The sequence below is a fragment of the Leishmania major genome, chromosome 36 (assembly GCF_000002725.2).
Source record: "Leishmania major strain Friedlin complete genome, chromosome 36".
NCBI lineage: Eukaryota > Euglenozoa > Kinetoplastea > Trypanosomatida > Trypanosomatidae > Leishmania > Leishmania major.
The window spans coordinates 2,461,149-2,484,066 of record NC_007287.2 but is presented as its reverse complement, the minus strand read 5'-3'; the positions used below and the strand labels follow the sequence as shown (position 1 = coordinate 2,484,066).

General features: G+C 55.4%; 8 protein-coding genes and 5 non-coding genes across 13 annotated transcripts; 11 read left to right on the top strand and 2 right to left on the bottom strand.

Annotated features, from left to right (window-relative positions):
• Positions 1-325: 325 nt before the first annotated feature.
• LMJF_36_6400 (putative 40S ribosomal protein S8) lies at positions 326-1,108 on the top strand (the record flags this gene model as incomplete). Its single annotated transcript, XM_001687178.1, has 1 exon — positions 326-1,108. The coding sequence occupies one exon, from the start codon at positions 326-328 to the stop codon at positions 1,106-1,108; it is 783 nt and encodes a 260-aa protein (XP_001687230.1).
• A 1,446-nt stretch (positions 1,109-2,554) lies between these two features.
• On the top strand, positions 2,555-3,484 carry LMJF_36_6390 (putative methylenetetrahydrofolate reductase; the record flags this gene model as incomplete). Its single annotated transcript, XM_001687177.1, has 1 exon — positions 2,555-3,484. One exon carries the CDS (start codon positions 2,555-2,557, stop codon positions 3,482-3,484), a length of 930 nt encoding a protein of 309 aa, XP_001687229.1.
• A 1,313-nt stretch (positions 3,485-4,797) lies between these two features.
• Positions 4,798-7,023, top strand: LMJF_36_6380 (conserved hypothetical protein; the record flags this gene model as incomplete). The annotated part of the gene is made up of 1 exon (XM_001687176.1): positions 4,798-7,023. One exon carries the CDS (start codon positions 4,798-4,800, stop codon positions 7,021-7,023), a length of 2,226 nt encoding a protein of 741 aa, XP_001687228.1.
• An 861-nt stretch (positions 7,024-7,884) lies between these two features.
• Positions 7,885-9,558, top strand: LMJF_36_6370 (conserved hypothetical protein; the record flags this gene model as incomplete). The annotated part of the gene is made up of 1 exon (XM_001687175.1): positions 7,885-9,558. One exon carries the CDS (start codon positions 7,885-7,887, stop codon positions 9,556-9,558), a length of 1,674 nt encoding a protein of 557 aa, XP_001687227.1.
• Positions 9,559-12,779: 3,221 nt separating this feature from the next.
• On the top strand, positions 12,780-13,574 carry LMJF_36_6360 (conserved hypothetical protein; the record flags this gene model as incomplete). Its single annotated transcript, XM_001687174.1, has 1 exon — positions 12,780-13,574. One exon carries the CDS (start codon positions 12,780-12,782, stop codon positions 13,572-13,574), a length of 795 nt encoding a protein of 264 aa, XP_001687226.1.
• A 297-nt stretch (positions 13,575-13,871) lies between these two features.
• Positions 13,872-13,943, bottom strand: LMJF_36_TRNAPRO_02. The gene has a single exon. It is a non-coding gene; the product is annotated as a tRNA-Pro (tRNA).
• A 72-nt stretch (positions 13,944-14,015) lies between these two features.
• Positions 14,016-14,087, top strand: LMJF_36_TRNAMET_01. Its single transcript has one exon. It is a non-coding gene; the product is annotated as a tRNA-Met (tRNA).
• Positions 14,088-14,149: 62 nt separating this feature from the next.
• On the top strand, positions 14,150-14,231 carry LMJF_36_TRNALEU_01. Its single transcript has one exon. It is a non-coding gene; the product is annotated as a tRNA-Leu (tRNA).
• Positions 14,232-15,021: 790 nt separating this feature from the next.
• Positions 15,022-15,093, bottom strand: LMJF_36_TRNACYS_01. Its single transcript has one exon. It is a non-coding gene; the product is annotated as a tRNA-Cys (tRNA).
• Positions 15,094-15,188: 95 nt separating this feature from the next.
• On the top strand, positions 15,189-15,260 carry LMJF_36_snRNA_02. The gene has a single exon (XR_002461159.1). It is a non-coding gene; the product is annotated as a small nuclear RNA, U5 snRNA (small nuclear RNA).
• A 425-nt stretch (positions 15,261-15,685) lies between these two features.
• Positions 15,686-17,218, top strand: LMJF_36_6350 (conserved hypothetical protein; the record flags this gene model as incomplete). The annotated part of the gene is made up of 1 exon (XM_001687173.1): positions 15,686-17,218. One exon carries the CDS (start codon positions 15,686-15,688, stop codon positions 17,216-17,218), a length of 1,533 nt encoding a protein of 510 aa, XP_001687225.1.
• A 3,096-nt stretch (positions 17,219-20,314) lies between these two features.
• Positions 20,315-20,866, top strand: LMJF_36_6347 (conserved hypothetical protein; the record flags this gene model as incomplete). Its single annotated transcript, XM_001687172.1, has 1 exon — positions 20,315-20,866. One exon carries the CDS (start codon positions 20,315-20,317, stop codon positions 20,864-20,866), a length of 552 nt encoding a protein of 183 aa, XP_001687224.1.
• A 1,107-nt stretch (positions 20,867-21,973) lies between these two features.
• On the top strand, positions 21,974-22,699 carry LMJF_36_6345 (conserved hypothetical protein; the record flags this gene model as incomplete). The annotated part of the gene is made up of 1 exon (XM_001687171.1): positions 21,974-22,699. One exon carries the CDS (start codon positions 21,974-21,976, stop codon positions 22,697-22,699), a length of 726 nt encoding a protein of 241 aa, XP_001687223.1.
• Between the last annotated feature and the right edge of the window lie 219 nt (positions 22,700-22,918).

Below are 22,918 nucleotides of genomic sequence, written 5' to 3'. Positions count from 1 at the left end.
ATGGACCACCAGCACCACCCCCTCTTCTCCCCGGACCATCGCACTTACTGTTCTCGCTCTCCTCTTCATCTTTTTCTCTCCAGCGCTCTCGTGTGCGGTCTGCCACCTGCTCTCCTCCCTTGTCCCTCCCCACACAGCAACTACGCTCCTGACACTGCACAAGCTTTCGTGAGAAGGTGCTCGTTCTCCTCACTCCCTCACCACCACCACCCCTTGGTGCTAAACTTGTTGCTGTGCACTGTCTCCTCCCTCCACGCTTTTTCCCGTTGTGCATATTGCAGCTTCACCCTTTCCCGTCTAACGCTCCTCATCGAAGCCTGAGACGATGCCGCAGAACGAGTACATTGAGCAAGCGCAGAAGCGCTACGGTCGCCGTCTTGATCATGTCGAGCGCACCCGCAAGCGTGAAGCCCGCAAGGCGCACACGGATGCGAACTACCTGAAGCGGGTGCGTGGTATGAAAGCCAAGCTGGCGCAGAAGGCCCGCTACGCGGAAAAGGCTGAAATCCGCAAGAAGATCCGTGAGCATGAGGAGAAGCAGACGACGGAGCGGGTGAAGGACAAGGGGCCCAAGAACGCCTTGCCCGGCTTCCTGATGGACCGTAGCGAGGCCGACCGCGCCAAGGTGCTGTCAAACTCGCTGAAGCAGAAGAGGAAGGAGAAAGCCGGCAAGTGGGCCGTGCCGATCGAGAAGGTCAAGACGGTGTCGGAGGATGAGATGCTCAAGGCCGTCACCTCTGGCAAGCGTGGGAAGAAGTCGTGGAAACGTTTGGTGAACAAGGTGACATTCGTCGGGGAGACCTTCACCCGCCGCATGCCGAAGATGGAGCGCTTCATTCGGCCCATGGCACTGCGCTTCAAGAAGGCCCACGTCACCCACCCGGAGCTAAAGGCCACCTTCTGCCTCCCCATCATATCTGTCAAGAAGAACCCGCAGGGCAAGATGTACACCGGCCTTGGCGTCATCACGAAGGGCTCTGTGATTGAGGTGAACGTGTCCGAGTTAGGTCTGGTGACGCCGTCTGGTAAGGTAGTGTGGGGCAAGTACGCGCAGGTAACGAACAACCCGGAGAACGACGGCTGCATCAATGCCGTGCTGCTCGTCTGAGTTACTTGTTCCAAGCGCGGAGGGACACAAGTGCGACGCTCGATCACGGTGAGGGAGGGGGGACAATCCCCCGGAAAGGCGAGTAACATATATAGAGAGAGAGAGAGCAGCAAAGTGAAAGCATATGCTGCTCGTTTATCCACTAGCCCTCCACGTGTTCCCTCGCACTGCCCTCGCCGATTCCTTTGTTTTTTCCGCCTCTGTACTTTGAATAGGCCGCTGCTGGTGATTTGAGTTCTCTGTGTTGTCGCTACTTCCGTGTGTGAGCTGCTCGTAGCTTGCGCATGAGGGAGAGGGGGCCGTGGTGAGCGCCTGCCTTGTCTTTTGAACCGTCTTTTGGTTGATGGCGAAAACACGAGTGCGGTGGTTGCCGAAACAAACGAAAAGGACGCGAGGCGCATATATATATATATATATATACTACTACGATGTGAGTGTTTGTGTATGTGTGTGTGTGTGTGTGTCCGAAGGCGGAAACGGATTATCTTGTGCGGGCATATACTGACGGCGGCTGCATAAGTGTAACTGCTAAAGAAGATACGGTGCATGTGTACGGGCCTCGGCGCGTGTGTTCGTTCTTTGCTGTTTCTCCCTAACATCCTTCGAGTAACTGTCGCACTTTCGTCTGTTCTTGTGTTGTTCTCCTTTCTTTCTCCTGCGGTGTGTGTGTGTGTGTGTGTGTGTGTAGATGTGTGCGTGCGTTTCTAGGTGGGAAGATTGTGTATGTTGTATGTACGCTCACCAAATCGCTTGAAAGCGCTATGCAATCATCGGAGCAGACATGGGTGGTGGAGGGGGCCTTGCGCGCCCTATGGAGGGCCAGCTCTGCTTTCACGCCCTTGTTCTCGCTTTCCCCTTCGCGCCTTCCCATCCACCCACACTTGCAGTGCCTTGGAGACTTCGGCGAGGTCGCGTCACATTCTTCATCCTCTCGCTACCTTGGTGCGTGCTCGGCTGTGGTGTGTGACATGACCTGCGTGGTGGACTACGAACCTGCCGCCCTCCGCCCCCCTCCTCCCTCTCTCTGCCTTTCACGTCGTTGCCAAGGCACGCACTTCTTTGCAGCCTTTTACGCAGTCACGCATCATTTAAGCAACAGCAATACACGCAGGCGTGCAAGTGCATCCCTACCTACCTGCATTCAGCAATAAACTCTCGAGCGTTGGCAGTGCTTGTAGGATTTGTGGTTTGCCATCTCCCAGCCGTGCCGCCCAGGTCACGCCGATATATCCCCCGCATCCTCGCTGGAAGCTGTTGTTTTTTTTTTTCTTTGTTGGACGTCACTGCCCCCGCAAGCCCAACACTTCCGCCACCATCACCGCCACACCTTCTTTCGTGTTCGCGTGCCTCTGTCCCATGCCCTTCCCCTCTCCCACGGCAACCAGCCTGCATCGACAACACTAAGTCTACTCGTATCCCCCTCAAGGGCAGATATCTAGCGACATCATGTCCAAGCTTATCAGTGACGCAATCGCCGCCGAGGATGCTAGCAAGTGGAACACCTCCTATGAGCTTTACCCCCCTCGTAGCGAGAAGGCGGAGGAGGACATGATGAAGGTGCTAGTCCCAAACTTTATGCATCAGTCGCCAGTCTTCCTCGACTTGACATGGGGCGCTGGTGGTCGCACGAGTGGCACGACGATGCGCCTCTGCAAAGACCTCCAGCATGCGCACCCTGACACGCCCATCAATATGCACATTACCTGCACCAACACGCCGAAAGGTCTCATCAAGGAGACGCTTGAATTTGCCAAGACACATGGTATCCGCAACATCCTCGCCCTCCGCGGCGACCCGCCAAGTGGTGAGGAGTTCCAGGTCGACCCGGACGGCTTCGCGTGCGCGAGGGATCTTGTGAGATACATTCGCGACACGTACGGCGACTACTTCTGCGTGTCGGTCGCTGGCTACCCTGAGGGCCACCCGAGCCGCATCGCCGAGAACGGCACCATCTCACACGAGGACCATCAGAAAGAGCTGGAGTACCTCAAGGAGAAGGTGGACGCGGGAGCCAGCTTTATCATCACGCAGCTCTTCTACGATGCCTCTCTGTACGTGAAATTCGTGAAGCGCTGCCGGGAGGTGGGCATTACGGTCCCCATTCTCGCAGGGCTGCTTCCCATCACGACCTACGCCGGGTTCGTGCGGATGGTGTCACTGTGCAAGACGAGCGTTCCCAGCGATGTAAAGAAGCGGGTAGAAGAGCTCAAGGAGAACCCTGACGGTCTCAAGGAGTACGGTGTGGAGCAGTGTGTGCAGATGATTGAGTGCATTCGCGCCTCTGGACTCGATTACCACCACCTCCACTTCTACACGCTCAACAACAGCGCGCAGATCTTCAAAATTCTAAAGCGGCTCAACGCGCTAGTGGAGTGATGTGCGCTTCATCGACAGGAATCCGATCCTCACTTGCCCCTCACCCCTCGTCCCATCGCTTGCCAGCATGGTGCGCACACGATTTCATGCACGAATGCAGCTCATCCCATAGAAGCCGGGACGAGGGAGAACACGGAACGACTTCGTACCGACTGCGAGGGGTGTTGTGGGCTCTGTAGCGAAGGGCTGGATGCCCCCGCTTTCCCACGACTCTCTTCCCCTATCCGCTTTTTTTTTCTTTTTCCCTGATTTGGTCTGACGTTCTCGGCGTGTCGAACTGTGAGTGTGTCACGGCACGTTTTTTTTTGGTTTTGCGGCTCTTTTGCCGTCTTCTTCTTTGCCGCCGTCATGCGCCTGCTTCGGGTAACTGTCCTGGCGCATGTGTGCGCGGTGAGAAGATGGCGAGCACCTCGAACTCACATGTGCACTCTCACAGACGCACAGGTGCACCTACTCCGGTTCATGTGACATTCTTCACATTGTTGATTGCCGCCCCTGTGTTTCCTCCCCTCTGCTGTTCTCTCTCTCCTCCTCCCCCCCCCACTCCTCGCCATCTCCACTTTTTTGTGGAAGCGGTCGCGTCGTCTTTCGCGCATAAAGTTTCTTGTTTTCTTAGTCTTTTTTTTGTCCCCACGGAGGTGTCGAACACACGCGCACAGGCATCTCTGTCCCCTACCTACCAACTTCCCTCTCGCCTTATCACCTCGCGGAGAGGTGGGAGGATCCTCACTCTTCCTGTCATGCCGCACGCGCAGTGGACGGGTAACAGTTACTGCGTAGACCATTTTCAGTGTACTCTGGCACGTCAGGGCACCCGCGGACATGCCTCTGTTGGTCGTGTGAGTGTGTTGGTCATTCCCCCTTGTTTGATCGCCGTCTCGTGACCAGTGCATCTTGACAGCAAATCCGAAGTCAACGCAGCGGCCGTCGCCTCTGCTCTCCCTTCACGCGATTTTTCGAATTCTTCACAGACCTGCAGCGCCGCTCCCCTCGCGAGTACGCATCTGTGACGCAAGAAACCTTAGCGATGGAATTCGCACAAGCGCGACGTTCTCTGTGTGCTCTTTGTACTCCCCTGTTGCTCCACTCATCTCCACGTCGGCAGAATAATTCCAGCACGCACTAATCCGCTGTCGATCGGTGTCCTCCTCCTCCTCACGCGCACTCTCCCTCTCTCGTCCTCAAGCGAAGGTAAGCATACCAGCCCATCAACCGCGCTGCCCGACAGAAGCTCGCGCAACGGAACAAGCACGACGACACAACAACAGACCGAAGGAAAGGCACCATCAAACGCATAATCCGGCAAAAACGAAATGAACATCCGCGAAAAGACGGTATACAATGCGTTGCCCAAGCTTCCAGGCTTCTCATTCGCGGAGCTGCAACACCCCGCAACGCATGGAAGGCGACAGTACTGCACCATCGACGAGGAAGGCACACGGACCGTGAAGGATGCGGCGGCCCTCGACGGCTCCGCTGTAGCCGCCGGCTCGGCGCGGGAAGGGTGTGGCATCCCGGTGCGCATCATTCTCCAGCGCTTTCCATCGTGGCGAACCGTAGACGACAAGGTGCTGCGCTTTTTCGCCTATTACACGGAGAACGTGGTGGGAAGCAGAATGGAGACATGGCGAGTGCGCAAGGTGAAGCTACACTACTTTCTCGCTGATGGATCTCTGAGCATCGTGGAGACACCGGCAGTGGCAAACAGCGGCCTGCAGAAGGGCACTATGGTGTCGCGCTTCAGACCAGATGGGGTGGACGTCTTCCGGCTCTGCATCGGGGCCTCCATTACGTGCCGTGGGTTGGAGTACAACCTCGTAGACTGCGACGCCTTTACGCGCGATTTTTTCGATGTGATGGGGATGCCACAGCCCGAGCCGCTCGAGTACCCTCGTGACGAGTTCGAGACCAGCGCCATGCGCCGCCCTGGCAGGATAGATGAGCAGCACATCGAAATGCGGCGCGTCGTTGAGATGCAGGCGGCAACGCGTGCGGGCACTCACGCCAGCCTTCTCACACCTGCAGAGCGGGAAAAGGCGCGCGACTTCTACGAATACGACCGCAACGTGCTGTGTTTCTACGCTGTCTGGGAAAAGAGGAAGTTCCGCATCTACTTCTACCTGGCAGATGGTAGCATCGCCGTGCTTTTTGACAAGGCGGAGAACGACGGCCGCGACCCGTACCCGGTCTTTGTGCGCCGCCGCCGCATTCCGAAGGAGGCGCGCGCGGTGCTGCTCTCCTCCGAAACGCTCAACCACCCACAGGGTCCACCACCAGCGTGCGTTGGCGCGGAGGATCTGCGCACCGGTACAACGGTGGACATCTTTACACGACCTTTCTTCATCTACGACTGCGACGAGCACACACGGGCGTACATGGAGGCGCGAGGCATCCCTGAGCCGGCCGTCACCACGCCACTGTGCGAAGAAGACGAAATTACAGTGGGCAAGCGCCGACCACGGCTGGCGAAGGCGGCACGCGATGCCGCCGGCGACTCTGGCAAGCGCTTCGGCGCGTCGACAATGGTCTTCAGCAACTCTGCTGCGGAGAAAGATGCGTTGAAGCTGACCCGCTACGCGCAAGATGTCTTCCGCTTTGGTGCCGAGATGGTGAACCCGTCGGAAGAGAATGAGGGGCGTCAGTTCATTGTGTGCTACTACCTCGCCGACGACACCGTGTCCGTCTTCGAGCTGCAGGTGCCGAATAGCGGCCACGTTGGTGGGAAGATTTTTGCGCGCCGTGCGGTGGAAAACCTGCAAGACCCCACGCTGCTCAAGGTGGGCAACACCATTCGCCTGGACGGCGTCGACTACCTGCTCAAGGAGATGGATGAGCGCACGAAGCGGTACCTCGAGATGGGAATGCCTAACATGGACGAGTCTTATTTTCGCACCCAGGAAATTCTCGGCATAGCGGCTTCGTACCTACAACAGCAGTTTTCCCGCATAACCGACGCCTTTCGTCACTACGCCTCATCGTCGACGCAAGGGCTAACGCGAGAGAACGTGCGTGAGATGCTGAGTGACGCCGGCGTGCACGCGACGGATGCGGAGCTGACCAACGTGATGGAGCGCGCCGACGGCGACAAGGATGGGTGGGTGTCGCTGGCTGATTTCACGGAGCAGTTCATGCAACAGCTGTTTATCTCAAACTTCAAGCCACGCGAGTCGCAGAAGAGATGGGGTGACACCCGCAACGGTGTGGTGGTGCAGCGGGGACCGGTGCAGAGCGCAATGATGCTGGCAAAGAAGGTCGACGCCGAGGCGCAGGCGGAAGCTGCCTTGCAGCGCTTCCTTACACTCATCGAGGCACGCCGCACACTCGCCATCCGCTCCTTTCGCAGCGCCTCCGAGTCAGCGTATGACGGTAACGTGGGCCTGTCCGAGTTCCAGGATTGTGTAAAGGATCGCCTTAAGACGCCCATGACGGATGACGAGATCGGGGCGCTGCTCTACCGGTTCTATCACAATCCAGGGCTGAACGACTGGACGGCGAGGCGGCTTTCAGTGCAAGAAATCCGGCGTATTCTCTTCCTGTGAGGGACGGCGAGATGCGCCGATCAAAGTGTATGCGCTAGTCTGGTGAGTGGGCGCCGCTGCCGGATGTACACTAACGCAACTGCTTGTTTTTTTTTAGCAGTGCACGGTTCCTCAGTTTTGCTTTTCCATCGAGAAGCCCTTCTATGTCTTGCCTCTCTCTGCGCTTGCGCGCGAGTTGCGGGGTAGTGGCGCCGTTTTACAACTGTGCCACGCTGCTTGCAGGGCCTGTGCCGTGGATCGGTTCGCGCAACGGCCACCTTGTCCAGTGGGTCTCTCTCTCTCCCTCTGTGGGGGGATAGCGGATCTCTTGGTGTCGATATCTGTGTGTCTGCATGTCTATTAGAAATCCTTTCTTCTCTGAAGAAATACAAACTCTATGGTGCGTCGATGCAGCCTTCCCTCCCCACACTGGCAGCGCCGCGAGGTATCAGTGCCTTGACCCTCTAGGTAGGGTATTCCCTGCCACTGATGCGCATAGATAAGAGCAACCGCTTCCGATGCGTCATTGCGTTTCCTGCACACCCCATCTCATTCCTTGATCCTCTTGACCGTTTCACTCATTTTACCCTCGCTCCCCCTCTACCTCAGGTTTACACGTGCGTTGTCTTATCCCCCCCCCTCCCCTTCACGCACGCACAGCATACCTCAGTTTCTAACGTACCTGCAGCACGGCCTTTCCTCCTCTCAGACACGCCATACACAGATTTTTGCGTGGCCGCCGTTCGCCCTTTCCTTTGCGCCACGGTTTCCCATCATTTGGTGCTTTTTTTTTCAAGCTCACCCCTTAAAAACGCGGTGTGTTATAGCGATAATTAAACTTTTACTCGGCCTCCCCCTCCCCATCACCTCAGGGCAGCGACGATGGCCACCGCTGCTCACCTGCAGAAAATAACAGGCCTCAAGGAGGCCCGCGCGAAGGAGTGCTTCGATGCCTTCGGCAGCTACCCCGCCGCCCTCGCGTCGTTCGCGCAGTCGTTTTCCTCGATTCCAGCGGACTTCTTCGAGGACACCACTGTGGCCCACAAAAATGCAGAGAAGATTAATGACGAGCTGCGTGTCATTCACCGCAAAGCGCGAGAGTTGAAGGCCAAGTCAGGCAAGTCGGACGCGGAGGTGTGGAAGATGTATTCTGCAGAACAGCAGGCGCTGTCGGCAGCCACAGCGCCGACGACTCAGGGCTCGGTGCCGGGGAAGGCACCAGCGAAGCAGGCGAACGTGTCTGGCGCTCTCGCCGCACCCAGCACGTCGTCAGCCAGTGCAAGCGCTTTTGGCTTTGGTGCTGCAGCTTCCACACAGACCACGTCAATGCCCGGCGCAAAGCCAATGTTCGGCTTCGGCAATGTTGCCACTACGACGCCGAAGCCCGCCTCCGATGCGGCAGCGCCGATTTCGTTCGGCTTCGGCAAGACTGCTGCGACGACAGCCACGACGGCTACTGCTCCGTCGGTGTCCAGTTTTGGTGCGGCTGCCGAGGCAGCCACTGCGGACCTGGCGTCAAAGAAGCCCGTGAAGTACTGCAAGCCGACTCATTTCACCGGCCCTTATTTTGATATGCCCCTCTTCTGGCAGGTAGAGGTGGTGGAGCGGGCGCCGCTGCTGAACCTGAACAACGGATTTCTGGAGGCGCACAAGGATGAGCTGCGGCCGCGGCTCGAGAAATGGGTGGAGAAGGCCGCATTTTACCGCAAGCCCGTGCAGTACGTACAGATCGAAGACGAGGATGAGGATGTGGTGCGCGTCATCATCAAGGACGCAGACCGCACCTTCTTCCATCCGGACCACCGCCGAAAGATGGTGGCGTTTCTGAACGCCATGTACCACGAGTTCCACGCGTACGGCCAGGCCATGAGCTATCTTGCCGGCTTGTGCATGCTTGTGTTGACCGAGGTTGAGACGGCGGCAGTGATCCGGTTTGTGGCGACAGAGTACCTGAAGGGGCACTGGGCAGCGGAGGCGGTGGGCTTCGCCACGAGTGCGTGGGTGGTCGAGTACTTTATGCAAAAGCAGCAGCCTGAGGTCGCGAAGCATCTTGAGAAGCTGAATTTCTGGCCGGACACGTACCTGCAGAAGATCTTGACAGGTCTGTGCATTCACGTGCTGCAGTTCAACGAACTCTTCAGCTTCTTGGATGCCTTCATGCAAGGCGGCATGCGATTCCTCATCCGCTTCTGTCTCGCCATTGTAGAGCACTTCCGTTCCGAACTGCTCGCCATCAAGAGCTCCACGGAGGCGAACGAGCTGTACGAGCTGATGCGCCTGGATTATCGCGTCGCCGACCACGAGGATGTCCTCGCCATTCTTCAGCGGGCACCCTCCATCGACCTCGGAGAGGATGGAAACAGCATCGATCTCATCCGCAGCCAGGTCTACGAGAAGCGCATTGCGCCTCGCCTGCAGCGGGCGCCGAAGACGGAAACGTTTGAGCCGTGCGAAATCTGCGACAAGAAACGGCCAAAGTGGTGGAACGAAGACCTCGGTGCTGTGTGCGATGGCTGCAAGACCACCCATCCACACATCGAGTTCGAGAAGTACTGAAGACGCTTAAAACCGAAAAAGAGGGAGATGGGGAAGAGGAGCTCTTTGTTCGGACAGCTTTTCAGCCTCCGAGAGCGGCTCAGCTTCCTTTCGCGACATGCCGTGCCGGTGCTTCCTATCGCCCCATTGTTTCCTTGTTCTCTCCTGCCTCCCCGCTGTGAAGGGAAGGGGAGGAGCGCGTGTGTACGTCGCAACCGTTGTGCCGCGATTGCCACGGTGTGCACGCAACGACAAAAGAAGAGAATCAAGCTCCGCCGCAAGTGTGCATCCTGCATGCGTAGGCGCTAAACAGGAGGGTATGCAATGCTGTGTATCGGCCATGATGAGAGTCCCGCCAACTATCCCTTCCCGTGCGTGTTGCTCGTCTTTTCTCGTTCCTTGCTGTACGCGCCACCCCAAGCGACGGGGCGACTAAGCCGTTTAGTCACGCGAAGTGGACGAAGCACGCCTCTCAGCTACACTTCTCTATCTTCTATGCTTCTTCTTGTTTGTTTTCACCGCTTAGTGCATCTCCGTTGCCCTCCTTCAACCCCTCGCGAGCCGTTCGCTGTATTAGCGTAGTCGCACCGGCAAAGTCAGGGCTGTGGGAATCGGCGTGTTCCTCTCCCTTTCCCTTCTCAGCCTGCCTTGCCTTTCTCACACACCTCCCATCACTCTCTCTCTCTCTCTGTCTCGCTCCATCAGAGGATATGGAAGAACGAAGCAGCTGCATCTGCGCAACGGCGACAACCCCTCCCCGCCACCGACGAATCATCCTTCCCACGCACGCTACTGTGCCTTCACCCACAATATCTGTCTAGATCTCCTTTTTCTTCGTTTCCATTTCGTCCCCTGCTTTACCACTCGCACGCCTGTCCCTCCCTCCGGCATAGCGACGACTCTGCTCGGCGCGTTCGCATGTTGTGTGTGTGCGTGCGTGCGTCTGCCTTTTGGCCGTCATCATTTTCTACTCTCTTTGCCCCAGTACTTGTTTTCTTTTTCTGTGCAGATTCATGCAGATTATGCCAGAGACTGAAACGTATGGGGTGTTGCTGAGGTTCATGATCGACGACACGCACGGCTTTCCCTCGCCTTCCCTGCTCCACGAACTCGCGCAAACGTCGTTGTTTTGTTTACTTTCTCATCCCCCCCCCCCATTTCTTCTGTTCTTCACACCGCGCTGAAGGAGCACCTCTCTCTCTCTCTCGCACTCCACTCCGCCTTCTCAATTTTCTTTTCCTGCCATCTGCGCATTGGAAGCTTTTCATCGCTGTCTGAGCGGCGCTTTCGCATGCAAGCTGAGGGACGCCATCACAGGTGTGTGTGTGTGTGTGTGTGTGTGTGTGTGTGTCCATCGGTTTCCTCTATGAGTGCGCCGTAGCTCAGATCCTCTTGGTCATCCCTTGAACCCTCTGTGTTTCGAGTCTTCCTGTCACCCGCGCCCCAGCCATAGCGCAAGACCGTGTATTCCTTTTTTATTATTTGGGGCTTCAGCTCTCTCTCTCTCTCTCTCTGTTTTGCGTATGTCTTTTCGGTATTCTCTTCCTCTCTCGCTGCGGCTTTCTGGCGTAACCTCCCTCCTGCTCCACCACCCTGTGCGCTGTTCTGTTTACCTATGCGCTTTATAAAACGTCTGCGCCACACGCACTCGCTGCACCGCGTTTCTGTTGCTTTCGTAATCCCCTTTTTTTCTCTGTGTGTGTATCACGTTTGTGGGAAGCTGCGATGCTGTCGCCGGTAAGGTTGCCCGAATGTCTGCACATCAGCTCCTCGGAGGTACGTGAGGCGGAAGTCTTCGTTTTGCGAAGGGCCGAGCAAGGATACTTGAATTCCCCCAGTGATCTAGCAGCTAGGCCACGTGCCGGTCTTGCCGACGCCAACGTGGGTGCTCATCTTCCTCATCGCTCGGCGTGCACGTGCATCCGGCGCAGGCTCCCTCCGGCCCCCTTCACACAGCGGCGACTTACCGGTCTCTCCCTGTGCTGCACGGCGATGGAAAATTGCACGTGGCGAACTCCAAGCACACCTGGATGAGTTGCCGTCATGAGAAAGTGTCGGCGATCCGTGCCACCAGCGAGGTGAGCGTGCACTTCCTTCTCGACTCGTGTGGCCGCACGACAACGTCCAGCGCGGACTTCTTCAGCTTTTGAGTGCTACTATTTGCTGTCGCGGCAGCGCGCCAAGTGCCGCCGCCGTGGCAGCCGGACGATGCTGAACTGGGGCCAAGTGGAGGAGTGGGTTTGCGGGCAAGTGCTTCTTGTCCTGTGGTACGGCTACTTCCACGGTGTGTGCCTGTACTGAATGGTGCGTATGTCCGCCTTCGCCTTTTCCACTGGTCTGATCAACTACTGACAATTCACTGCGGGGCTTCCCGCGCGGCATGGTGGTGGTATGATGCTGTCGAGCTCTCTGTGGCGGTGGCTGTGATGCCTCTTTTTCTCTTTCCTTTACCTCTTGTTTCACTTCGCCCTCCCTGATGACAGGGGACACGTCAGTGCGTGGTGTCCAGTGTCCAATGCAGCCCCTCCCTATCCCTGCCGAATGCCGAGCCACTTCTGGTGGTGACAGGGCCAAGCACCCGCGACGCAGGGAGGTCAGAGCGATGCGTCTGAGCGACCTGTGACAGCGTGAGCATGCTTGTGCCATCCATACCGATAGGCACGAGTGCCGCCCTGACTGGAACCTATCCCACACACACACGGCCCTCAGGCTGCCTACCGATGGGGAAGCCTGAGCCACCCCGAGAGGGGCGCGGCTGCGTGGCGACCTGCAGAGAGGGCGGGTGGGTGGTGTCTGGGGCAGGGGCCGTGCTCTTCGATGACTGAGTCGGCGCATTTGGTGTAACGGGTGTCTACGGTCGCTTTGCACCACACGATGGGCCACTGTGGCAGAGAATGGACATGTTGAACGAGTACAAGGTAACTTATGCTGCCCCCTTCCATCGATGTTTCTCCGGTCTCCTTCCCTGGTAATGACCGCGAAGACAACTTCCACAGAAGTATGTCGTGTCTGCAACGCTGTTGGCAGTGAGATGCGGTGGCGTGAATATGCGAACGAGGATGTTGCCGGTGCAATGGCACCACGGCGGCGGCGAACGCACACATACACACACACACACACATCCCGCTCTGGTTGCTCGATGGTTTGAATGGCCCCTCGTCCCTCACTCTTTTCGTTCCCTCCTTTCTCCGAGTTCTTTCACCTGTTTGACGTTGCCGCCTTTCGCGTCCGCTAAGATAGTCATGCGCCGTACGTTGCTGAACTCGGCGCGCGAGAAGCGCACTGTGCCCCACCCCCGCGACCGCTCGGTGCGGCAGCTGGAAAAAAAGGAGAAGCGCGCAATCCGACTGGAAGCGCACAAAACCAAGCTCAAGATGGAGAAAACGCTGCAGCTGATGCGGTTTTTCTGGTTCCGGGAGCAGTGCATTGCTCTCGGCTACACCACCACTGCCGTCCCAGAGGAGACGGTCGTGCAGCTCGTGCAGCTGTATGTGGATCGCAACAAGGAAGAGATGTCGGTGCTGCGCCTGCAGCGCAACCCACCGGTGGGCCGCATTAAGGTTCTTGAAGCAACCCTGCAGGCCGAGGAGGATGAGCTGCACTCGGCAAAAGGGCTTCAGGTGCCAAGCATGACGGATGTCGATGACGTCGAGATATTGACAGAGATATGGGACGGGGCACAGGAAACCGTTACGGTGGTGCCGCTGACCAGCATTTCCATGCAGCACCGTACGCCGCCGACGAAAGAGGCACTCGAGCAGCTGCTGCAGCGATTGCGGCCGGTGGCGGACATCCGCAAGGAGGCACCCGTGACACTGCCGAAGCGCGCTGTCAAGTTTCACGCCGCGCAGTCGCAACAGCAGTCGACCGCGCTGTCGCGCAAGAAAGTGTCCGTCAAGAAGACGGAGGACACCACGGCAAGCGTCAGGCTGCGCGTGAAAGCGCGCGAGGAGGTGAAGCAACAGAAGCGTCTCACAGCGCAGCGCAGCGCCGCAATGGCGAGCCGTCGTGGTGTTTCGGCCGACGAAGACGCCTAAGGGCGCGGAGAGTCGGTGTGGAGAGGAATGGTGTGTAACGACGCGTAAGCGGCGAGGCGCGGGGGCCCCTCCCACCCGTCGCAGCCTGGAGCACCCACGTACAAAAGCAAAAGAAGAAGCAGCAGGCAAGAGCAATTCTCGATACGTGGAGAAGGGTGGTGACCCTTTGGTTCCTTTTTCGCCGCGAGCACGCCGCGCCATGCGCGGGTGCTGCCCCGGCCGCGGGGAGAGAAACGCCCAGATGCCCCCGCCCAATCCATTCACGGCCCCCTCCTTTCTTTACTCCGTCGGAAAAAGGGGTCGTTACGGGAATTGAACCCGTGACCTCCTGTACCCAAAACAGGAATCATACCACTAGACCAAACGACCTCGTTACAGGGAGACGTAGTGTGAATGGTATGTTATATGCTCACGTGTCCACGACACGTGCAGGTGGGAAGAAGCACCGTAGCGCAGTGGAAGCGCGATGGGCTCATAACCCATAGGTCGTTGGATCGAAACCAATCGGTGCTATACGTTTTCGCCGAGAAAACACAGAATCCCGTGATCCAGCACAGCGACAGAACCTTTTGCAAGGTGAGATGGTCGAGTGGTCTAAGACGTTGGATTAAGGTTCCAATCCTTTCGAGGGCGTGGGTTCAAACCCCACTCTCATCACTTTTCTTCCACCCAAAGGCGGCCGACGGCTCGTTCGGAAACGGCCCGGCAAACTCGAGGCTCCGGTATCGACACGTACCGAGGCGGAGTGAACGCTCAAGTTCACAACCCGGTGAGAGCGCTGTGTTGGCGCTCTGAAAGTGTCAAAAGCCCCCAAATGTTAAACGCCTCTCTCCTTGCATATTCCTCCTCATGCCAGAGGGCGCTCTAGCCCTCTTCTGTCGCATGTTCCTCCCTTAGAGAAAAAAAACATTTTCCGTATCTCCGCGCGCCTCTCAGCACTTCTCGCGATCCACATGCGTACACGAAGGCACGCACGAACAGAAACACAGCGCTGACACCTGCCTCTCGATGTGTTTTTGGCATGGGGCTTCGCCAGCGCCGACAAAGGTGCCCCAGCCCCGCTGGCGATCAAGTGCGGTGACACGCCCAACCCGCCACCGATAAGCAGCGAACGCCACGCCGCCTTTTGGCGGCCCAAAGAGGGCGTGAGGAGTGCACCGCGTGGCATATAAGCGGTGAGCGCCGCGCTTCGGGAGAACGACCCGCCTCCGTGCGTCACAGAACGGGTTCGTCAGGAATATCGTTCTGCAAATGGTAGATCTTGACGCGGTGCGCCACGGCGCAACACAAGGAGGCGTCGCGTAACAGGCGGTGATGTTGACCCCCCAAAGGAAACCAGACGATTGGGTGTGAAAGCATGGGCCCCGCCCACGGCACTCAAGACGCCGCGCGGAGAGGGTTTTTTTTCGCACGGGGCTACCCCTGCCCCAAATCCAGGGGAAAAGGAAGGACCCACCCGGGTTTGAACCGGGGACCATTCGGACTGCAGCCGAATGCTCTACCACTGAGCTATGAATCCGATGAACCGTTCACAAAATCAATGCCGAGCTCTTATTCCCTGAAAACACGTGTGTAGCACACCACAAGTTGCATGCTCGTACATCCCCGCTGACTGATGGAACCGCTGCTTCGACTTTTACTAAGCAGCGCCCCTAACCTCCTCGCGAATTTTGAGGCCCCCACAGGGCATCTGTGGTTTTTTCTTCGGGTCCACGAAGTTGTGCATTTGACCCCTCGCACGTCAAAACACCTCTTGAAGGGTGAACATGTGACAAGTTAGTTTTTCTCCTCAGCTGCTCTTCCTCACAGTGGTGGAAAACGGAACCGCAGCTCACTCCCCCCCCCTTCCCCCAGCCCAACGCCAGCGGCTGCCACTTGGTTTCTTGCGCTGAACATTGCAGCGACAACAGTTGTCTCGATCGCCCTGACGGCCAACCACTTCTCTTCCTGCATCATCTTCCCCCCCCTCTCCGGAGACCTTCTCTAAACCATGCACCAAGATCATACCGCCGATCACTGCGTTTGTGTTCATCAAACAGAAAGACCCACACATCTCAGCATTGCGCGTGCACTATTACCAATTTACTTCTTTTTTTCGCTTTGGAAGGGCAATGGACATTACAAGGTTCAACCAACTTGTGGCACTCGCTGACTTTGCCCGCGAAGTGGAGCGGTGCGAGTTCTGCGCAATTGATCAGGAAATGACAGGTGTCGACGTAACCGGTGTTTCCGCACCGTTCGGTGCCCCGCCAGAAGCGGTGTACCACGCGAAACGCGCCGCTGTGGAGGTATACAATGCCTTTCAAATGGGTATCGCCCTCTTCACCAAAACTGAGAACAACACGTACGAGGTTCGTCCATACAACTTTTACCTGCTCAATGACAGTGGTGACCTGCGGCTAAACCTCTCAGTTGTCTCCTTTTTGGCAGCAAATCACCTGAGTTTCCAGACGTGGCTCACCTCCGGGCTTCGCTTCTGCAACGCAAAAGAGGAGGCCGCCTACGAGGAGAAGCTTAAAACGCTCTTCACAGACCATGCCGAGCAGCAAATCGCCAATGCGCTCATCGAAGCGGTCGACGAGTGGATGCCGACTGGCAGTGGGCCCCTAGTCAAAGAGCTGCCCTGCATGATAGATCTAGCACGGCGTCTGCAGAGCTTTCTGGACCATCGCTACGACTCTCGCATCACCGTCGACTACGATGGAAAACCATACCTGGGGCAGAAAATAAAATTTACGCTGACGAGACTGGACGCGAATGAATGGATCAGCGAAAAGGAAAAAAAGCGTTTGCAATGCGAGCGTGACCGAGCTGAACAGCTGGGCTTTCGGCAATTCTGGAAAATTCTTCTTCAGAGCAGAAAGCCAATTGTCGGTCACAACTTCATGCAGGACATTATGTTCATGGTTCACATGCACGAAGCGCCTATTTCGCACGATTACGTCGAATTCAAGAAAGTGCTGCAACGCACACTGCCTACTATCTACGACACAAAAACCATGGCCACCAAGCTGACGGGAGGCGATGCCTTTCCAGTGACACACTTGGAGCCTTTGTATCAAGAGTGTCGCTGCCGAGCCGGCCTCTCGAGCGACCAATTCACGCAAGAGTACCGGTTACCACCCGGGTTTTACGGGTATAATGACTCCGCCGTAAAGCTGCAAAGCAAGGCACACGAAGCAGCGTACGACGCGTACATGACCGGAATCGCGTTCTCACTTATGCACAAACTTTACCCCGGCGCCTTCACGGAGGTGAAAAATGTCATTTCAGCGTTTGGAAGTGCTTACTTTTTTTGCGTTGATACAGATGACCAACTCGTCAACCCCAGCACGTTCATTCTGAAATGTGCTGTCCCCTGCCATTCGGAAGAGATTGAAGCACTCTTTTTCGCCACTGAAGATATCACCACCCATGCGACAGAAAACGGAAAAGTGGATATGAGAAAACTTTCCTACCAGGTCAACGGTCTTGCGATCAGCGAGGGTACGAAAAAATACTCGTCATTCTGCGTTCGAATGAAGCAGGCTATGGGACTCGATGCTCTACACCGTCGCCTACAGTCGCTCCGGGATAAGGAACTGTCTCCGAACACAAACGTCAGCCCTCTGTTGCTAGATCTCATTACCCTGCACAACGCCTGATAGAATTATCTGCTCCCCTCTCATCTGAGGTTGTCGAAAGATGTTTTTTTTTTTTCAAAAGTCGACTGGCGCTCTTTTTTTTTGTTTGTAGCCGTTTTGATGGCTTTACTCTAAGGCATACGTCTTCGAGAAAGTAGCTGTGCTGCAGCGCCCGCAGAAACGGCCGAAAAAAAAACGTAAAACATGTTTTGTTACTGTTGTCATGTGTTTTCTCTCTTTGCTGCATCAGTGACCTGAGTGTTAATACCCGAGACAAGAAAAAGCTGCAACAACGGGGAAAAAACCAGCCTCCAATGGGATCTTCATGTTTCCTAAAGGTAAAGCTGTATGGTTGTATCCGCAATCATAAGCTTTCTATGAACGCTCCAGCAATCACTTCATCTCACTATCTTCGTGAAGCTTTGTATTGTATGAAAGCTTGCGACAATGGTGAAAGAGGGAGGGGTGATCGCCAAATGATGTGATGCGGAGTGAGTCAAAGTACTCTCTGGCATTCCAATGGCATACTTAACCAACCATTCATTCTCTCTTCATCTCATTTTTGCTCTATTCATATCTGATCTCGAATGCAATCATCGTAGGTGTTTGCTTTTTCAAGTGTACGAAGGGTACTAAATCAGCTCTCGCAAGTTCTGGTATTAGTGCACTATGTGTTTCCGTATGCTATAGCGGTAGATACACGCAACACCGCTGATCCTCATTGACCCTGGCGAACGGGAATTCGTCAGACAGACCGTGTCGACACGAATACATCAAGAAAGCCGATATGACGAAGTCAACTTTTATAGGACCAGAGTCGCAGACAATCCGGAAAATGGTTGATGTTTTGCTACGCAGGCATATTCGAAATTTCTGGCCTAGCCAGAAACTCTTCCACATACAATCAATGTCTGCTCGCGTTGGAATATAAGACGCTGGAGGCAACGATGTACATCGGAGGCCGGCATTTGCGCTTGAGAATTCTGCTTCTCAAGTATGGCATGCTCATGCATTAAAGGAATAGCAGCTTCGCATTTATGTTGGGTCACATCAACTGCAGGAAATGAACAACCATATACAAAAAATGAATTCAGAGCTGCGTAAAGAACAGCAAGTCAGGCAATCATACGGGAACCAGCGTCATGCTATACTCAAAGAACGTGGAAGCACGAGCACAAATCGATTACACTGCGCAACAAGCGCTGACTTAGTTGATGGGGTCCATGCTCGGCAATGAGCGAGAGCTCGTTGCGACGGGATCGGAAATGTTTCTGCGCGTAAGGGAAGTGTTCTGCACAGAGTTCTTTGTCATGGAAAGTGGTTTGCATCGATTCAAGCATCGCTTCGGTGAAGAGTGACAATGGAAAGGTTGACAGGGGACCAGATCTGTGCGTAGGATGGTCAGCTAGTCACTCGAGTCTCAGCTTTGGAGAAAGACATGGATATCCTCATTCCAGCATACAGTACATTTGGAAGCGTTAGTGGAGGCCATTTGACAAGCTGTGGCGGCCGTGGATGAGGGTGGCGACACAGCGAAGGCCATCCCTGATGCGTTCGGTGGCGTCCTTTGACGTCATGCAGGGGATTTTCGCACAAAGACCGAGTCGAAACACAGTGTCTTTGTTACGCCCTGCTCTCAAGGTGATGAGCATGGCGAACGAGTCGGAGAACGTGGTGGAGACCTTTGTCACTCACACGTCCCTTATTCTCGGGCTGCACCACGAAGCTGAGAAGGTACCGCTAGCTCCCCAGAGCTGTGAGAGCGGGTTTCTGACCCATTCTTCTGACCAACAAAGTCTTACAACGAGCGAGGAAGCCACCGGTGTGGAGGGTGAGTTTGCTCTCAAGGACGTGAGGGCGTGGGGAGGCACATACAGGGATTTGTCGGGCAAGACTGCGGAGTCGCTTCTTGCACACGAAATTGCCTGTGGGCCTGGTAGTGTCTTATGAGCGAGCCGAGACGGCGCGACGTTCGCTCATGTTGTTGGTCAGCAACGCTGTAACCCGCCCTGGCCATTTGACATGGAATGGCCGAGGCAGACAGTGCCGCGTTGGGGCGGTTGTTCGCTTATACACGCAAGAACGGCTTTTCGCAAGTGCCACCACGGGTCGTTGCAGAGCAACACGAGAATCATTCCAATGGAGCTCCCGATGAAGTACTTGCGTGCCGCGGTGCGCAAGCATAAGCCAAAAGGAAGTGCTCAGTGCCATCAGCGTGGATAACCCAAGCCACATCACCTGGCTCTGTCAAAAAGGGCGGGTCTCCCAGGAGTGCCTTTGAGGCAGGCCACCGATTTGCCGAATTGACGAGAGGACAACGCGCCGTGTTTCGTGTCAGGGAAGAGGGAGGCTCCGACGGTGACTCTGGTTACAGTTGCGCCCTTTTCTGGCTGATTGGCTGCTTTGTTTTCTGAAAGTGGCGAGGCTCGCACAGCTGGTGAAAACTGCGTTACGACGCCATAGGCGGTGGTGTAGGCTGGAGCGCGGACCGTAGGGTTAGGTTATTCGGGGCTCTGCCGCGCACGTTGCCGTGCATTCACATATTTTGTGTGAGACACACATCACCTTTGGAACTCATCAGAGGAGGCTTCCCGCCGTGTGTGACGGGGGCAGAGGGAACTGCACGCATTCATACATTTCTCGGTATCCTGGGCGTGTTCCTCCCATGTCGCTACATTCGTTTAAAGCATACTCTTGCAGACAGGCCGTCTTGTGGCTTCTTATCAGCCATGAGGGGCGTAGCGCAGGCCCACTATACTGAAGAGACAGGGATCCTTGAATGACGGGACAAAATAAAGATAAGTAGGTATTCGTCTTCTTGCGTAGTGTTATCGTGAGCGCAAGGCGAAGGATTGCAGCTTGTCATACTCTTGATCGGTAATAGCAAACTCGCCAGCTGGGAAGAACGGGGCGCATGCATTGGAATGCATCATGCACATATTCTTTGGCCTCGCTTTCTCACCTTTTGTTCTTTTGCTTGTGCACCGCCCCCGATGCGTCAACCTCACTCTCCGCCACAATCCATTTCTCTTGTTGCCATGCACTTTTTTATCCTCACTGCCACCACGACGGAAAACAACCCTTTGCTCAGGGACGAGGCGCAGACAGTGAGGATCAATGAGGCGCGGTACTTGCGTCCGATCACTTGTGACGGGTTCGAAGCGCGTGTTTTCAAGCTTCTCAGAAGGATCGGATGAGTTTCAGTGGAAGCAGAGGTACCTTCAGGAGCGGAGAGACACTGCGATGGAATTCCTCAGTGACTTGAAGAAGCGTGTCCCGATCCATGACGCCATTCGCCAGAGAGCTATCATCAACCGCAGCGCCACAAAAGAGGTTCACTGCGCCAAAGTGTTTGAAGATATTAGCTCCATTGGTGACATTCCTGCAGACTTGGACGATAGTCGTTCGGTTGTAAGCGAGCTGCTTGATGACTTGCTGATGGACGAGAACGCAGCCGACCGATTGCAGCATGTGGATCTGGGTGACGTTCCTCTTTTGGAAAACGAGCTTCTAGGTGATGACGGCGCGGGCGAGGAGACGATTCGGCGCTGGTTGAAGCTAAAGCGCGACACTGCAGATTATCAGAGCTATGCGTCGATTCCTGAAGGGGAACGCTCCTCGTGGTCTGCGTGGTATTTGCGTCACGTAAAGTGCAAAGACGCAAATTGAGTTTCTCATTCTGTCCCCGCCGGAGAAACAGTCTCTGCTTTATTCACAGAAGGATTTCATAGTGAAATGATAATAAAACAAAAATTTTGTTTCGGCACTAGCGTTGTGGCCGTGTCAAAAGCAACGTGGCGCTTCACACGAAAACGCCATGCCGACGCACTTGCCGACCTTTTCGAATCTGAAAATCAGAACTTGCCAAACAACATGCTTTCCTTCACCTTGGCGCCGCTTAACATCAACCTTCTTATCATCTTTCGCTTTTTTTTGTTTTTACGATTCGCACGACTTTCTGCCGGAACAGGTTCTTGGCAGCCGCAGCGCACATACTCGCACTCGCAAAAGGAATTGCCCCTTCCATAAACTCGAAGGGAATAGAAGAGGTTTTGCCGAGCAGACAACACAAGAGGGAACGTAGCTCTCACTTTTTGCTTACTGCAATGGTAAAGGCAAGGACCAACGCCTCGACCTTCCCTCTCTGCCACCAATAATCGGCCCAAGCAACAACGACACGAATCGATCAGCATCTTCGAGGACTCGATCTATCGATATTGAGCTGAAAACGGCAGCAGCGATGAGGGCAACCATTTTCGTTCTGATTGCGACTCTGGTGGCAACGGTGTGCCTTGCTGCCGAGGCGGAGGTGACTAGCAACACGACTGTGACTATTACTATGTCCAGCACCACAGCGACTGGGATTATCGTCGGCATTGCGCTTATTAGCGTGCTGACCTTTGCCGTGGGCATGATGCAGGGTATTCAGATTTCTGATACTATTACAGACTCTTCCACGGAGACCAGCTAAAAAAAAAAGACACGGTAAGCTTGTTGCCTTCTTTGTGTGCAGGTGCCGCCCGACACACTTTGTTTTCGCTGTTTATCGTTGAGGTTCGTGGTATTTGCCGAGCTGAGAAGAAAGGTGTATTCGGTTTGTAACGAAAAAAGGAAACGACGCGATGGCTCTCCTATGTGGGAGCCAGCTGCCGTGCAAGGCTATTTGAGTAGCCGTTGATGTCAGTATTCGAACGAAAGTATCTCATGCTCTTGTGACACCCGTGAACCGAAGTGCCACTTGATTGTGGGTTGCTCCGTGCGTTCGGAACGCTGTCGATGTATTTGTGCGACTTGCTGTTCTTGTTTGATAAATTTCAGTCTTCTCTCCCGTTTTCTACGCTCTCCCTTCTCTACTATCCTCCTCTTCGTGTCCTCAGCTTTCATGGCTGTACACATATCTTGAGGCATGGCTTTGTAATGTGTGAACGGATCGACTCCTCGCGTCTCGAGAGGCAATCACACCCCTTTCATCAACTGAAGTGCTCGCGCAGCATACGAAACCGCGCGGCTGTGATTTATCACCTCACCCGTGCAAAGCTGCCCATAAAAGTGCCCCAGGATGTGCTCTTCTCTGCCTCTTTGTCGTACGCTCTCAACATTAGTCGCATGAGTGCAAAATGTCCGACTTTAGGTCAGCTGCGGCCGGTCTCAAATGAAACGGATATCGTCGCTGTCGAAATGCTTATTTTTGAGTTCGTGAGGCCGCACGTAGTACTGATCGAAGGCTGCCTGCGACTGGAGCTTAAGAGGCTTGTGTTGCATCGGCCACTGCCTCTCAAGATTCGGGAGTGCGTCGGGCGCGTCGCCATCGCACTGTCTGACACACTGTATGCTTGCCACTACTGTTTGTTTCCGGAAGCTGCTGCTCGGGCGTGCTTGCTCAATGCGTGCGAGCGTCTAAGTGTTGATGTCGACTCTGCAACTCTTCCGGACGAATTCAGGACACCACAGGTGGCCGAAATACGCGCCTTTTTTTCGACACCCGAAGCAGAGAGGACGTGACATACTTTTTTTCCCTCCTCTCGCGTCGTGCAAAGAAAAAGTGGTGATGGCTAGCTGAAGTGACGAGTAACGCATTACCGAGCTGCTGCATTACGTGAACATCGTGTGCGACAAAACAAGCCAAAGGAAGTGATCGCGTGACGAATAAGAGGCGCATGCAGCTGCCGCTGGCCCGCACACAACACATTCGAAGGGAGGAGGCAAATCGAGAGTCGATCT